The sequence below is a fragment of the Pelecanus crispus genome, chromosome 8 (genome assembly GCF_030463565.1).
Source record: "Pelecanus crispus isolate bPelCri1 chromosome 8, bPelCri1.pri, whole genome shotgun sequence".
NCBI classification, from domain to species: Eukaryota; Metazoa; Chordata; class Aves; order Pelecaniformes; family Pelecanidae; genus Pelecanus; species Pelecanus crispus.
In genome coordinates, this window is record NC_134650.1 from 135659 (window position 1) to 151680 (window position 16022).

Genomic DNA, 16022 nt, shown 5'->3' on the forward strand with positions numbered 1-16022 from the left:
ATCGCTTCTTCTTGATCACGTGGTCTGTAGCAGAAACTCGCCACAACGTTGCCCACTAGTCTGCTCACTAATCCTGGCCCATAAACTCTCAACTGGCTCATCATCCATTCCTGTGCAGTTTCACACAGTCCAGCTGCTCCCTCACATAAATAGCAATGCTCCCTCCTCACCTTCCTGGCCTGTCCTTCCTGAACAGCCTGTACCTATCCCTTGCCCTACTACAGTTGCATGAGCTATCCCACCACTTCTCCAGCATACCAACAAGATTGTGGCTGTGCAACTGCATGCTAATTTCTCCTGTTTGTTCCTTTTGCTGTATGCATTAGGGTACAGGCACTTCAGAAAGGCACCTGGTCATGCTGATTTCCCAGAAACGGGGAAATTTTCCTCACAATGCTGTGACGTACACAGTCCCTTACTTATGTGCATATGCTTGAGGTGAACGTCTTTCATCCCTGTTTTCTTAAGTATGAGAATTCTCCTGTTCACATCACCCCACATTGTTTGCTTGCCAACCCAATCAACTAATTCCTTTCTTAATCAGTGGTCATACTCTCCCTCCTTTGTCGTTCCTGGCTTATAGCTCTCCTAATCAGGTTGGCCAGACTGCTGGCAAAGATGCTTTTGCCCCACTTAGATAGATCCCATCTCTTCCAAGCAGTCCTCAATCCTCGAAGAGGTTCCCATGATCATAAAACCCAAAACCCTGCTGTTCAAACCAGCTACACAAACAATGGTTGACATGCAGAATCAGTCCACCCCTCTACTCCTCACCAGCAGGATTAAGGAAACTAGCCGGGCTCCACGGCCTTGACCACTACTCCCAGAGCCATACAGTCACTCTTGACACTGTCCAGGTCTCCCCGATAGTATTGTTCATGCCAATAGGGAAGAGCAGCAGACGGTAAATGTCTGAGGGACAGACAAGCTTTGGCAGTCTTTCCACTATGTCCCAAATGTGAGGCCCTGCCAAGCAGCAAACCTCCCTAAGATGACAGAGCAGACACACTGATCCCAAGGTTAAATATATTCCCTGATCCCAGCAGGAATTGTAACATTAAGGCAATGGAAAGGTTTTAATCATATTCTACAAAAACCTAGGAATCGTGGATGAGGAGTAAAATGACAGTACCTTTCACAGGATAGGCAGAAACTGCTGCCAGGTAGACTTTAAGCTGATAGATAAGTTAGTCCTCTTCAGTCCAGGAAAATAATGACAAATTTTGATCCCTACTGTATTCACTTGACCACTTGAACATAACAATTAAAAAAAAAAAAAAAAAGAAAAAAAGAAAAAAAATTCTACTTAACCTAGCAGAACCCTTCCAGCTATTAAGCAGATAATTTCTCATGGAAGAAAGAAAATACTCTCTCTAGTGAAGAACACAGCTAGGGTTGCAACATAAAAAGATAGCAGACTTGGTTGGTAGACATTTCCTGCTCTCAGACTACTGAGAGAAAACAAATACAAACCTCCAACACCACCCCAAATCTTCAGCATCTCAAGAAAAGAGAAAGCCTAGTATGAAAACTCAGAAAAGAACAGGTTACTATAGCATGAGAATTCTGACTATCCCCAGGTGAGCAACAACCACGTTCAGGAGAGCAAAATGCTCTTGAAGAACAGCTCCAGAAAGAAATAATCCTATGGTCTGCCACTGAATTCTGGTGTAAGACAGGGTTAAACTCTATTTCTGACAATTTCTAAGACAAAGGAGTTGAAAAATGTTCCTCTTTCTGCCTGACACTGAAAGAGTGCCATTTGTTATCCATTTGTTAAAGGGAAAAGAATTTTCTCTTTTAACAATCTAGGATGCTACCATGACTAAGATCTTCATATGGCTCAGATCTAGCGTCCAGTGTGCATTTATTGTGCTGGGGAGGGTAGCTAAGAGTGTTTTTCCAACTAACCTTTTCCAGCCCACAAAACGGGAAGGGGAAGATGATTTGGGGGATGGTGGTGGAATTACTGTTCTTTGACTTCACTTTTAAAGGTACAGCTGGGATGTACAGGAGGATGTCAGCCAAGTTTGTTGAGAGAATCCCTGCTTAAAAAAATTCTGTTTGGAATAGCGTTGTCAAGACAGCAACGCCTGCCTGGGTTACCTGCTCTCTCTTGTGCAGGAATGAGAGAGGTTCAGTTAAGATTGCTTTCCACATTTCAGCAGGAAACTCAAGTGAGTGTAACACCATTGGAGAATTCTTGAATGAGCAAGGCACTCGCCTAGTCTGTTGCTATACAAGGGGTCCTCTGAATGATAAGTCATCCAAAAGGATCAATAGCACATCTTGGTGCGAAGCCTAAAATAGAGCATCACAAAGAGTACCTGAGCATGACAGTTGTGGCCAGAGACTCAGAGTGTGCACCAACTTGGAAGGCGATGCACACTGCAAGCTACGCATGTGACAGAAGATGAGTAATCACACCTCTAGACTCCATAAAGAGTCTCTCAGGATTCATTATCAGTCAAGAACCCCATGGCCAAGTGCAGCACCTTGCACCTGGTGATTAACCAGTCTCATTTGCAGAGAAACTGACAAGTGCATCTTTTCTAAGTAGCTCCCAAACTATTTAGGAACCTCCTCAGAGAGACAGTATTATTTGCTGACAGAGAGGGTTGAGAAAATTATCAGAGTATACTGACCAGAAACTAAGGAGCTCTTTACCAAGTCAGGCAGATGACTGACACCACAACACTGAAAAAAAAAAATTATCTGAAATCCTTCATAAATCAGAAAGACTAAAAAAAAAAAAAAAAGAAAGAGAGACCCCCCCAAGACAAGAAGATAACTGCAATTACGGGGAAAGCTGGCAATACCAGCAGCAAGCTAAGTTTCTAGTCAGACAAGCAAGGGTGCGCTGCCCAGTAGCCTCTTCCACCTATTAGGAGCTGGCTAGGGGAGTCAGAAACAGGAACTGGTAACTCTGTGGTTGGTGGTGCCACAATCCTCCCTGCAGTTCTCATGGCTAAGTGCTAGTTATGCTTGTGCCCAGGGAACCCAGAGAACGTGCAGTCCCATGGCACACGCTAAACTTAACTGAAAAGTACTCTACTTCGGGCAGGAATGGACCCTGAATGCCAAAAGAGGAACATGCAGACTGACCTGTTGCTCCACCACAGTTCAGCAGTCTGCATGTCTTGTAAGCATCCACAAGTAAGTATAGAATATGAGTGCCAAGAGCATTAGCACAATAACAACAGAACAGCTGACAACAAAGACTTCTCCAGAAAAGATGAGGGACATAACAGTCTAGCACCAATGGCCTCAATTCTGAGTTGTCGGTGAAGGTAACCGTGTCAGAGGTAGCTGCAGAACCAAGTGCCAAGAACACAGTTTGAACACAGATGGACACCATATTCTGTTAGAGCTATGGGTGCACTTCTGCAGCAGCAGCAGCAGCTACTCACCCATTTTTTCAAGATTCAGCTTGTCTGACCAGGCCAATCTTTATGACTCTCTGGAGAAGTCTAAGCTGTAGCACTGTGGATCGAGATCTGAAAAAGTGGCTATGCTAGCAGCAGGTCTAAGGTCCAGTCTCTTGATTGAAGGCCTAACTGGTTGATGACCCCTCAGACAATCCAGGAGAGCGCTCAATACATGAGATGCTGAGTTCAAAACAATGCTTGGCTTCACACAGGCTGTAGGCTCAGGAGGAGACACTGCATCAACTACACCCAAAAATCTCAGCAGAAATTACTGCATGCCGCACTTTTATTCTTGTACATGCTGCAGCTGGAAGGAATGGACCTTTTCCTGAGGCTATAAAGCACCAAGTATGGGGTAGATGCTAGGATGCATGCAGGAAATCATAGTGGATTCACTACTGGGTGTAGCAGAGCACAAACCACACCACAACTACAAAGGCTGTCACAGCAAACACCCTCATACTGGTAAGCTGAGAAAAGCTCAATGTGCAAGGGCACGTGGGCTTGAGTCACTACAGCATGCAGTGGACAAGGCCGCTGTGTCCCCTGTTTATAGTGCTACAGCTGAAATCTTCATTCACTCAGGAACAATTGGCCAAAGTTTGAATGGACTTGTCAATAACCCAGGTACAGGTTAAAATTTCAGGATACTTACAAGCAGTAAAGGTTGGCTATTTGTCATCACCCACCTGGCCTTGTTTCCAGCACTCCCTGAAGATCTTCCAGTTGTTTTTGTTGCTAGGATCATGAAGGCAAAGGAGTCTACCATCACACAGCCAAGAGTGGGAAGTGTGGGGATCCAGCACATTTAAGCCCATTACCATTTCCTTCACCTCTCTCTGTGTGTCAGCTAAATTACTAGCTCGTTTTGCCGCATCAGATGTCTTCTTATTTTCCACCACAGAAGCAATGATATGGTCTAAGAAGTTAGGCAGGCTGGCTTTACCTTTGGCCCCCTAAAAGATGTAAATCCAGAGGTAAGTTTAGTCTTACAACAGCATACATATTAATGCCTATCTGCTCTCATTCAGATTTTGGTCACGGACATCTTGCTATCAGAAAAACATGCAACAGGAAACAAATCAGCCCAGAGACAGGCATGTATCCAGTAAGAACAGAAACAGCTATGCCCCTGTTCTATAATAGTAAAACTTAAAATAACCTGCTGTAGGCTATCTAGAAAAATATTACAGCAACAATCATGGAATAGAAAACTTAAGTGATCTAAACTCTGCTACTTTAATGGTAAAAATGGTTCATATTTTTCTTAACTTCATTAATACCTCAACTCTATTTCCCAATTTTCCTCATTCCATTACTAAGAAAGTGAATTCAACCCTGGCACAGATAAGCTGAGGAAGACGGGAACATTAAGTAAACACTGACAGACAGAGAGGAGAAAGTGCTTCCTGTACATATAATGTTAATAGAACCATTAGTAGACAGCCTCTCTGACTGTGGCATCCATGCTCCTCAGGGATGCTTAAAACTCCTCAAAAGGATGTTTAAAATTTGGAAGAGATTAACAACACAATCTTAAATTGTGTTCTTACCTTTAAAAAAAAAAAAAAAAAAGCCTGCCTATAAGTATCTTGCTATAGGCAAGGCCTAAGATGCTAAATATATTTCATATATTCAACAGAAGATAAAACACTAACTGGATCATTATTCACAAGACATCTATGGGAGAAGGCAGCAGTGTGAGACTTCTGGTAGCAAAATGCTTCTCATTCTAGCCAAAAAACCCAACCAAAAAAATGACGACACCACCACCCCCAAAAAACCCCAACACCACCCCACCCACCCCCCCACCCCCCCCCCCCAACAAAAAAACCACAGACTGGAAGCTGAGTGAACAGTAACAGCAAAAAACTATTACTGGAACAATTTTGCCATCTCCTTTAAAACTAAAGTTCAACAGACAGGAAGTTTACCATATGCAGACCTACCAATCTAAAACACAACACTATTCATAACTGAAGATATTAATTCCGTAAAAAATATTCATGGAATTATAGAATAGTCTAGGTCAGAAGGAAGACCTGGAGATCATTTGGTGTAACTTTCTGTTGAAATCAGGTTAAGTCACCCTGAGCTGGGTCAAGCCAAACCTTAACTTCTCAGGGAAGGAGATTACATCACTTCTCTGGGCAGCCTATTCCACTGCTTGAATGTAAAGTAAGAATTTTTTCTTATATCCAGACAGAATTTCCCCTGAAGCAACCTGTGTTCATTGCCTCTTGCCCTGTTACCATGCACCCTTGTGAAAGGAGTACCTCCATATTCTCTACAACTACCTTTTAGATATGGTAAGATCGATCAGATCCCCAAAGCATTCTCTTCTCTAGGATGAAGAGAACCAGTTTCTTCAATCTTTCTTCATGTGTCAAGCTCTCCAGCGTTTTAATCATTCTTCATAGCCCTCCACTGGACCCACTCCAATTTTTCAGTGTCATTCTTCAACTGGGGAGACCAAAACTGGAAACAGTGTTCCAGGTGTGACCTAACAAATGCTGAGTGTATTAATCACATTCCTTCATGTTCTCTAGCCGTATGCTTTCTGATGCGGCCCAGGACAGTTTGCCTTTGCAGCTGCAAAGGCACAATGCTAACTCATGTTCAGCTTGCTGTCCTCCAGGACCCTGGGCTCCTTTCAGAACGGTTACACCTCTGCTAGTCAGACCCCAGCCTGTGTTGCTGCTTGGGATTATACTAGTTTTTCCACAGCCTGTCTTCTACAAGTAAGACTAGATCATAACATCATCTGCTTATGATGATCTTAAAAATGTACCTTTACGCTAACTCTCTAGACACCATGAAGTAGGTAATATGCAGTTTCACTATTACAGTCAATGCTAACTACTTTCACAACAGAATGTCAATGCTCCAGAAACACCAAGGTGATTCTCTTCATGAGCAGCAATCTATTCTTCCTCTCAATTTGGGCAACACAACTATTGTTTCTCAGGTATGTTTTGTTCATATACATTCTATACTAAGCATCCAGGCATTCAAGTGGGAGGTTGGATCAGAGTTCCCCACAAGTTCTTTCAAATCTGAATTACTCTGTAAAGACCAGAAGTCAAGAAAGTGAAAAAAGACATTACACAGTAGATCTGATTCAATGTGGTGAGAGAATGCATAGAGTTGCAGGGACAGGGATACAATTTGAGACAGGCCCTCTCAAGCCTTGAAGGAGTAACTTGCTTTAAAACAAGCGATCACAATTTCCTTGCCTGCACTCAGTGAGGAAAGGGGGCAGAGGGGAAGTATTATTGGATTCACTTTTCCAGTAGCAGCAACACATTTTCCAGTACAGCTGTACAGTTCCCTCTACAAACTACAAACAACATGAACTATTATTAAGGTTCCATCCTTCCAGCCTGACACAGAGGAAAAAGAAAATTCTACTATGAGACAAGCCATTTCATCATCTTCCTCATTCTATCTGCCTAAGCTTTTGGACAACTTATTCTCCAAGAAGAGCTAAGCCTTGACAAATTCCACAGAATCTATGCTTCTCTTAAACTAAATACTTTTAAACCATTTCAAATATCATTGCTTTGTTTGGGATTTTTTTTAATATTATTTCCTCCAAAATGGATTAAAGAGAAACAAGGTATCCTTATTTCAGAATAAGCATCCAGAAATAGCAACTACACCTTAAATTCTTATGAATTTAAGAATTTAAGGTATGAATTTACCTTAAATTCTTAAATTCATGTTCTATGTTAAATGCCTTTCACATATACATAAGGGTGTTTTTTTAAGGAACTGGTTTGCTCATAGGTTTTTGTCTTCTTCTGTGGTACGCTCTTGCAATATTTTTAAAGATTAGAATTTAAAGTGGAATTTAAAGGGAGCTTTTATAGGGATGCTGATTAGCAGTTAAACAATTTAAAGGCTGTATTTAACTCACTTTCTCGGTCTCTTGCAAGGAATAGCTTCTCCACAGCAGTAGTAAACCAAACTAACAATTAGCATCAAAATTCTCTACAACTTTGTGGGGTGGTGAGATATCGCATTTGTTTCAACATTTAAGAATAAGACACTATAAAAACATTTAGATGAAAACTGTTAGATCATCATGAAGTTCGTCTCTAGAACAGATATCATTGAAGGAATACAAAATTATTTACCGTAGAAGCTGCAGAAAAGACCGGAGGAAAGGGGATTCCTGTGTCTAATGGGACCTGAGGAAGCTTTCCTGGCCCTGTGTGTAGCAGATCTCTGAGGCTGGAGCCTTCAGCTTTGTTGCTAGATGTCACTGGGCCCAACAAGAGGCTATTAAACAGCTTTGGGGTTAGCGGGGAAACCTTTGTACTGGAGTTGAAGGAGTCCAATCCAAAGGGTGAATGGGATTCTTTATTAAGCACTGACCTCAGTGATCCTGATTCTGCAAGATAAATATCAACATTGGGGGAAAAAAAAAAAAAAAAAAAAAAAAAAAGAAGAAAAGAAAAAGAAAAAAGGCAAAGTTCAAATGATCATAAAGTTCTCTGAAATTATTTGCTTTTGCATTAAATAGGATATTGACAGAATCTTCTGGTAAAGGTAAATTATCACTGCAGCAGCGAATGAGGCACCTCAAAGAGAATCAAAGACATCATGTACTTCAGATTTTTACCCTTAGTATGCTGTTAGTTAAGGTTTTAAATAGCACAGTAGATCTGATTTGAAAGTTTGGTACACACGAAACACAACTTTGTAATAGACCAAATTAAAAAACATTTCCTTGATTTTCTGAATTAATGTTTCAGTAGGAAATATTTCAAATTTTAACTGTAGTCCAAATATTACAGTGGCTAAACCCTGCAAAACTAGTGAAAGAGTCACAAACATTTAACAGTGATATATAAAGTAGTTCCTGCTAGACATACAGGAATAAATCCTGTGTTAGCGATGCTACCTCTGACAACTGGGAGGTGTATTCTGTAAACAGTTACTTCATAATAAGAATCACACTCAAACTACTGAGTATTAAAGAAGTTCTAAGCTTTCACCTGACCCTCCAAGTAGACTCCACTCTCTCAGTTCTTTGGAAACGCACTCTTCACGTAACACACAAAACAGCTTTATTGACTTCAACAGTTATAAAGTGACAAAGCTGCATCTGAAATGAATTGCTATCATTTTACATCAGGATACCAGCTGCTTATTACTTAGAAAATAAATACAAGAACTGGCACTGAAATAAACTGGGAGTGACAAGACAGTATTATCATGTTCAGCTGTATCATCATCTTTCCAGCTCTACGTATTCCTAAGCTTGTAAAAGAAAACTGGTTCTAAGAGGCAAAGGAGCAAAAATGACCATGCTCTTTTCTATTTAGGGCTAGGCACTCTCCCAAAGAATAGCAACCAAGCAGTATGTTATCATTTATCTTTTAATTCCAACCCCAGAAGGCATGTCTTCTGCTCACCTTTTGTTTCTTCTTTTGCTTTTTGCGTTGCTAAATCTGCAAGCCAGTGTAAGGCAGACGATGGAGCCGTTTCAGGACAAAGTGGTCTGTTAGTCTTTATTTCACCAGTGTTACTGGTTGGTAATGTCTCTGTTTTTGCAGATTCTTCTATCCTACTATCAGTTGCTTCAGATTTTGGAACAGTGTCCGTTTCTAGTTGCCCCACTCCTGTTGTCCCGGCTCCAGTGGAAAAGGTGCTCTCATTTCCAGAGACTGATGCACTAGGATTTACAGTTGGAAGCTAAAACAAAAAATACAAACAACTGCTAAATGTTGAATAAAGGGAACAGTTCAACTTGGGAGACATTTTAGCTATCCAATGCACTGGCTTTTGTTTGTTGTTTTTGTTTGTTCTTTTGCTTTAAGCACACAGTACAGTTCTTTCTGCTTACGTAGCAGCAGAGTACAGGACCTTCTTCTCTGTGTACAGTAGACCTTGCATTGTGGCGTGAATTCTTACCACATCATCTTTTAAGGCAAGACCAGTTTTTTTTTTTGGTTTGTTTTTTTTTAAAACAGGAGGACTTTTTGTGTGAACAGAAACAGAACTGCTCCAGACTCAGCATAACATTCAGGAACCATAACAAAATAAATGCACATGTTGCAAGCTACTCCTAGTGGCTTGTTTTAAGATACAGCATCAATACGAATGGGTTCCTACCCAACTTTTACATAAGACTATTAGCCCAAATATCCACTTGGTAAGTAACAGTTGCAGCACACATCTCTGAAAAATGTCCCAGAATATTTTTGCTAAGCTAAAACACTCAGAATACATATGCAGAAAATAAAGTTTGTGTTTCACAATAGATTAGTCTAAAGGATCTAACTTTTTAATAAATCTTAAAAATGTAACGTCAAACAAGGTAATTTCAGCCTCAAATTACATACCTGTGATATTCCATTAGTGACAGCCGGTCTCAACACAGATTTGTTCTGCCGGTTAATACATGGACAATTGGCTTTAATACCCCATTTGCCTCGTGCTGCATGAACCATGTCTCCAATATTGTAAAGCGCTGGAAATAAAAGTAAAATCTTTAGTATCACACATAAAGACATCTAAAAACAAGACCTTAACTATAATATATATTCAGAGGAGTGAGGTTTTTCTTCAGTATTACTGCTAAGTATCTTTAAGATCACATGCTGTAACAAGACACTTGTCTCTGATTAGTGCAGAGAATTGTGCTAACAATAGCTTCACAATGTCACTGAGAAGCTGTCAAGCCTGGCAAATCCTACAGATTATCATCTGCTCCTACTATTCCATGTAGGGTCCAATAATACTGCAATGAGGCACCTCAGAACCATGAAAAGAGACTGTATGTCCCTTGGAGCAACGTTAAAAGGATCTGGAGCACAGGCGGTGTTCTCCTCCGTCCTCCCAGTAAGAGGAAGGAGGTGATGAACTGAACAGGTGAATGCCTGACTGTGTGGCCAGTGCCATACTCAAGGTTTTGGCTTCTATGACCACAAATCTACCTTTGAGAAGCCGGGTCTCTTGGGAGCTGATGGGATGCACCTGCCCAAGCAGGGCAAGAGAGTCTTTGCCAACAAGTTGGCCAGACTTATATGGAGAGCTTTAAACTAGATTTAGTGGGGGAAGGTGATGGAGATTTGAGCAACAGAGAAGAGCCAAGGGCTGCTGATGTATTAGGAACCAATAGGGAAACACCTGTGAAATGCCTCAAAGGAATTTGCGCATGTTCCTCTCAAGAGGCAACAAGATTGACAGCCCAGCTCAAGTGCCTCTATATATCAATGCATGCAGCATGGGTAATGAGCAGGAGGAGCTGGAAGTCATTGCACAACTAGAAAGCTACAATCTAGTCACTATCGCTGAAATGTGATGGGACGAATCGCACAACTGGAGCACTGTAGGGGGGTTGCTCTCTATGTAAAAGAATGGATTGACTGCACAGAGCTGTCTTTGAAAAATAGTAATGAACAGGTTGAGAGCTTATGGGTAAAAATCAGGGGCAAAGCCAACAACGGAAATCTCACTGTTGGTGTTTCCTACAGGTCGCCCGACCAAGGGGAGCCTGTTGACAAAGTGTTCTTACTTCAACTACAGGAAGTAGATCATGCTCTGATCCTGATGGGGAAATTCAATCACCTTGACACCTGCTGGAAAAGCAGCACAGCAGGCTGTAAGCAGTCAAGGAGATTCTTGGAGTGCATTGAGGATAATTTCTTAATCCAGGAGACAGCCTGACCAGAAGAGAAGCATTACTGGACCTGCTGCTCACCAACACAGAAGAACTAATTAGAGATGCCAAGATTGGTGGCAGCTTGGGCTGCAGTGATCATGCCCCGGTGGAATTCACAACCTTAAGGGATATGGGCCAGGTGAAGATTAGAGTCAGGACACTGAATTTTAGGAGAGCGAACTTTCAGTTGCTTAAGGAATTAGTGTATGGGACCCCCTGGGAAACTGCCCTTGGGGACAAAGGAGCTGAACAGAGCTTGCAGCTCCTTAAGAACCTTTTTCTTAGAGTGCAAGAGCTCTCAATTCCCATGTGTAAAAAATCATGCAAGGAAGGCAGGAGGACAGCATGGGTCAGCAAGGACCTCCTGGTCAAACTAAAATGTAAGAAGGAAACGCATAGGCAGAAGAACTAGGGACATGTATCCTGGGAAGAATATAGGAACCCTGCTTGGATGTGTAGTGAGTGATGGGATCAGGAAAGCTAAGGCACAGCTGGAGCCGAATTTGGCAAGGCATGCAAAAATAAGGGCTTCGACAGGTATGTTGGCCAGAAAAGGTAGAGTAAAGAAAAGGTACAGCCCACCCCCACTAAAGACAGGAGAGATGGTGCCAGCTGACATGGAGAAAGCTGCGTTACTCAAGAATTTTTTTCTTTCCTCAGTTTTCAATGTTATTCTCTCTTCCCACCTCTCTCAAGCCCCTGAACTTCAAGGCAAGGATTGGGGGAACAAAGTTCCTCCCATCATAGGAGAATCATAGAATATCTCCAGTTGGAAGGGACCCATAAGGATCATCAAGTCCAATGCCCTGCTCCTCGCAGGACTGCCTAACACTAAACCACATGACTAAGAGTGTCATCCAGATGCTCCTTGAACTCTGACAGGCTTGGTGCTGTGACCACTTCCCTGGGGAGCCCATTCCAGTGACCGACTGCCCTCTCAGTGAAGAACCTTTTCCTAATGTCCAATCTGAACTTTCCCTGGTGCGGATTCATTCCATTTCCTCGTGTCCTATTGCTGGTCACTGGAGAGAGGAGGTCAGCACCTCCCCTTCTGTTGCTCCCCTTGAGGAAGTTGTAGACTGCCATGAGGTCACCCCTCAGCCTCCTTGTTCACTTCATACCCACAGTTTGAACTTACTTGGGTTACCTTCTCTTCAACCCTTCCGCTGTAGCAAGTGGAAGTCTCCTCTAAACCCATGCTAGAAAAGGTAACAGCTAGAACACCAACCATCTTAGCATTTTTCCACTTGCTTGCTCAGAATCGAGAAAAAAGAATTTGATTTTCTTTCCTTTCAGGTTTCAAGCATTACCTGTACCAGGAATGATCTGTGTCGGCATAAGATTCTCTGGTTCATGAGACTGACCCTTTGCACACTTCAGCCATGAGAAGACTTCCTCATCACCAATCTCCTCTGTCTCTGGAATAAAGACACAAAAAAAGTAAAGTTTTGTACAAAAGTCACAAAAACTTTACAATACAGAATATTTCTGCATCAATATTGTTTCTTTAGATTCTTTACAGTGCAGGAGATTAACCTGGTGATCTCAGAAACAAACTATAAATACAGACCATTAGAACAGGATCTACAGCCTCTTCAGATCATAAAACTACCAGTCATTTTCCCTTCATCTCTAGTAACTTGTTATTTTTAATCACCTACAAATCTTGGCTTCTAGCCTCCGTTTTTGAATATCATGCTCTTGTTCTCATGATGCTTTCCTAAGTAATGGAGTAATTCTATCTTTTCTTGTCATCATCTCCCAAGCTTTTTCAACAAAAAGTATCTGCAGATCAGTTCCAGGAAGAGGAAACTAAGCTCTCCGGTCAGTATATCTACTTACAAAGCTACCAAGTAGCGTATTAACAGTTTGAGAAGTAGTCTGACAAATTTCTAATTCTTCAGATTTTAAACCAAGCTGGGCCTACAAATATGTAGCTGCGTAAGCTGCATGCCATTCTCTTCCTTTAAAAAGGAAGGTGGGGGGGAAGGGTGAGTGGGGCAGAATATGAGAAGGATCATATAAAACTTCACTTCATGGTCCTTTAGACCTGGTATCTGCATAGGTTGTTTCTACAGCACAAAGTTCAGAAGCCTCTTGAGGCAAGTAATTGTATTTAAGTAATGCCTTGGTTCTACATTTTGGCCCATTCCAAAATTTCAGACATGATTAATAATCCATAATTACAATACTGTTTTCAGGAAGACATCCTTGATATGCAATATACACACACACCCCCCCCCACACTATCATTTGACATTGTAAAATATCAGTCTTTTCAATGCTGACCCTCCTCTGTACACCAGTGAGTAAAAGCTTCTCATATGCCCTGGACATCTCTTCATTTTAACCTGGCACAGGTAAGGTCATCATATTTATTTCCTTGATGCGAGAAGAAAAGGGATTAAGAGCCTATTGCCCTCGAATCATGAACATCTTTATACCACATTCTGTCAGTGATATATTCAGTCCCAAATGCTTGTCCCAAACATGTACAGTTACATGTGTGCCATTATTACATGTGTTACATTAGTGTCAGATACAAGAAACCCTATTCTACTTTCAACTATTTCCACTGTACTCTGGTTAACCACATCTTAAAGACTGTTATGCTCTCTTCTGGTGTACTCTGGCAGTAATTTCATTGGCTTCATTATTATACTGGGTCTGGCTGGGACAGAGTTAATTTTTTTCATAGCAGCTCATGTGTTGCTGTGTTTTAGACTGGTGACCAAAACAATGCTGAAAACACGCTAATGTTTTAGCTGTTGCTGAACAGCATTTGCACAGTGTCCAGGTCTTCTCTGTTTCTCACTCTACCCAACCTGCCAGTGAATAGATTGTGGGTGCACAAGAGGTTGGGATGGAACACCACCAGGCGGATTACTCAAACTAAGCAAAGCAATGTTCCACGCCATACAATGTCACACTCAGCAATAAAAACAGAGAGGAGGGAGTTTAAGGGGGCTAGCCATCTTTTGCTTGAGAAACTGCTGGGCAATGCTCTACTAGTGGGAGGTGGCAAGTGATTGCCTTTGCATCACTTGCTTTGTTTTGTCTTCTTTTTCTCTTCTTCTATTTCTTCTTTGCTTATTAAACAATTTTTATCTTGACCCACAAGTTTTCTTGCTTTTACTCTTCCTTTCCTCCTTCCCCAGTCCCAGTCCTGTGGGGGAGTGAGCGAGTAGCGGCGTGGTGCTTAGCTGCCTACTGGAGTTAACCCACAACAATGATATAAAAATAGGTGACTTCTTATCTATTTTAAAAAACCCATTGCTTTTATAATTCCTTCAGTGTTCTCTGGCACCTTTATCATAATGAATAGAAAGCAATACTCACACTTAATAACATCCAATATTTTGTACATCTAGTCCATATAATAAAGTAACTGTCACTAATACCCCTACACTTAAGATTGTCCATTGTCAGCACCCACACTACCAAAGCGGTCTCAATACAGCAAAATACACAAAAAGCAACGAGGTATTAACTTTCGTAAACAGAGCGTGCCTCTATTTGTTAGAAATTGAACTTACTGAACTTTTTCCTGATACACAAACCCTAGTGTGTCAAGGAATTCAAAAAAGAAGAAAACTTTCCAATCTAACTTCTTGTTACAGAAAGGAGTTCTCTGCAATGTCTGCTTACTAGTTCATCTTGTGATGGTTCTGAACTCTTAAGATATTACTTAGCTTTTCTTTTATACTCTTTGAGGAGAAGATGGAACTATGCAGTAGTCTCAGTACACAGCTTATGCCTGCTGATGTTATCATTTTAATATACAAATTCTAACGAAATAGATAAAACACAGGTATCTAAGGGAACAAAGAATGAAACAGTAACATATAAGACAGTAGTGTCGAAATTCCAATCCTCCAGCCTCCCAAGCTGATACTCACTAACCCTCCCACAAAACCTTCAGCAGCTTCACAGAAACTATCCCCACTGAAAGCCAGCCAGTTCAAAGATTACAGTGGGGGAAAAAAACCCAGTACTCACCGCTACGTGGACGATTCTTCCTCAGCCGGTAACAGTCCAGACAGACCCCAAAACCACACTTGCGACAAACCCAATGAATATTGAAGAGTGTCGTCTCACATACATCACACATTTCCCTCACGCCACGTACTGCTCGCTTCCATGCCACTTTCTCTATAAAAAGAAGGAACATTAGGAATTACTGCTTTGACATTTTGCATTTCTCCTGCCTAATTTGAGAATATCACAGTAACATCGATAAAGAAACAATTCACAGAAACGTGACTTGAGCACAGAGTATGTAAAAAGTATGTGTTTCTATCCAGAGACACATTCTTTGAGTTGCTAGTCTTGTAACACTATTAAAACCCCCATTTCTAAGAGCAGGTAAGATCAAGTCCCAAAATGCGCACACTACAAGGAAATGGAGCACCTTACAGAGTTCTGTAGTAACTGAATTTCAGGAAGCACTTACGGAATTTACAGCAAAATTACAAAAACTTCTGCTAGTTTTATGAACAAATAACGTGAACTTATAAAACCATAAAGAATGTGTACTTAGTTTTACTAATCGGATGCCTGTCAACTCTTTGGATTCTAAATCAACACATTTGCTGAGGAAGGGGAAGTCCTCTCCAAATGGCTGCCCTTGAACATTCCAGAAGCTAAAGGGAAAGATCAGATAGTCAGAGCTATCCATGTGATAGGCTGAACTGGATACCTTTAGAAAAGTTTTTCTAAACCCACTCCCCTTGTAGTGGCAGTGCTGTCAGTTAGTTGCTCAGCTGAGTCCTTGCAGGCTGAACGCAGGTGCTGCTCCCTCCCTAGAAAACACTGAGCTTTTATGTGATGTCCCTGGAGCATAACAAGATAGGAATATGTAAGAAAAGCTGCTCATTAAAGCATAGCTGGTCAGTGTGATAAGTGTTCTGGACTTACTT

At 41.4% G+C, this 16022-nt stretch overlaps 1 protein-coding gene across 1 annotated transcript in view; it reads right to left on the bottom strand.

Moving 5' to 3' along the window:
• Positions 1-16022, bottom strand: part of KDM3B (lysine demethylase 3B) — a 68154-nt gene that overhangs the window by 15973 nt on the left and 36159 nt on the right. The window contains exons 11-16 of the mRNA XM_075715160.1: positions 15103-15255; positions 12414-12521; positions 9782-9909; positions 8852-9131; positions 7568-7824; positions 4118-4384 (exon numbers count right to left, since the gene is read on the bottom strand). Coding sequence (XP_075571275.1) covers positions 4118-4384; positions 7568-7824; positions 8852-9131; positions 9782-9909; positions 12414-12521; positions 15103-15255 — 1193 coding nt within the window. The remainder of the gene's footprint in view (positions 1-4117; positions 4385-7567; positions 7825-8851; positions 9132-9781; positions 9910-12413; positions 12522-15102; positions 15256-16022) is intronic.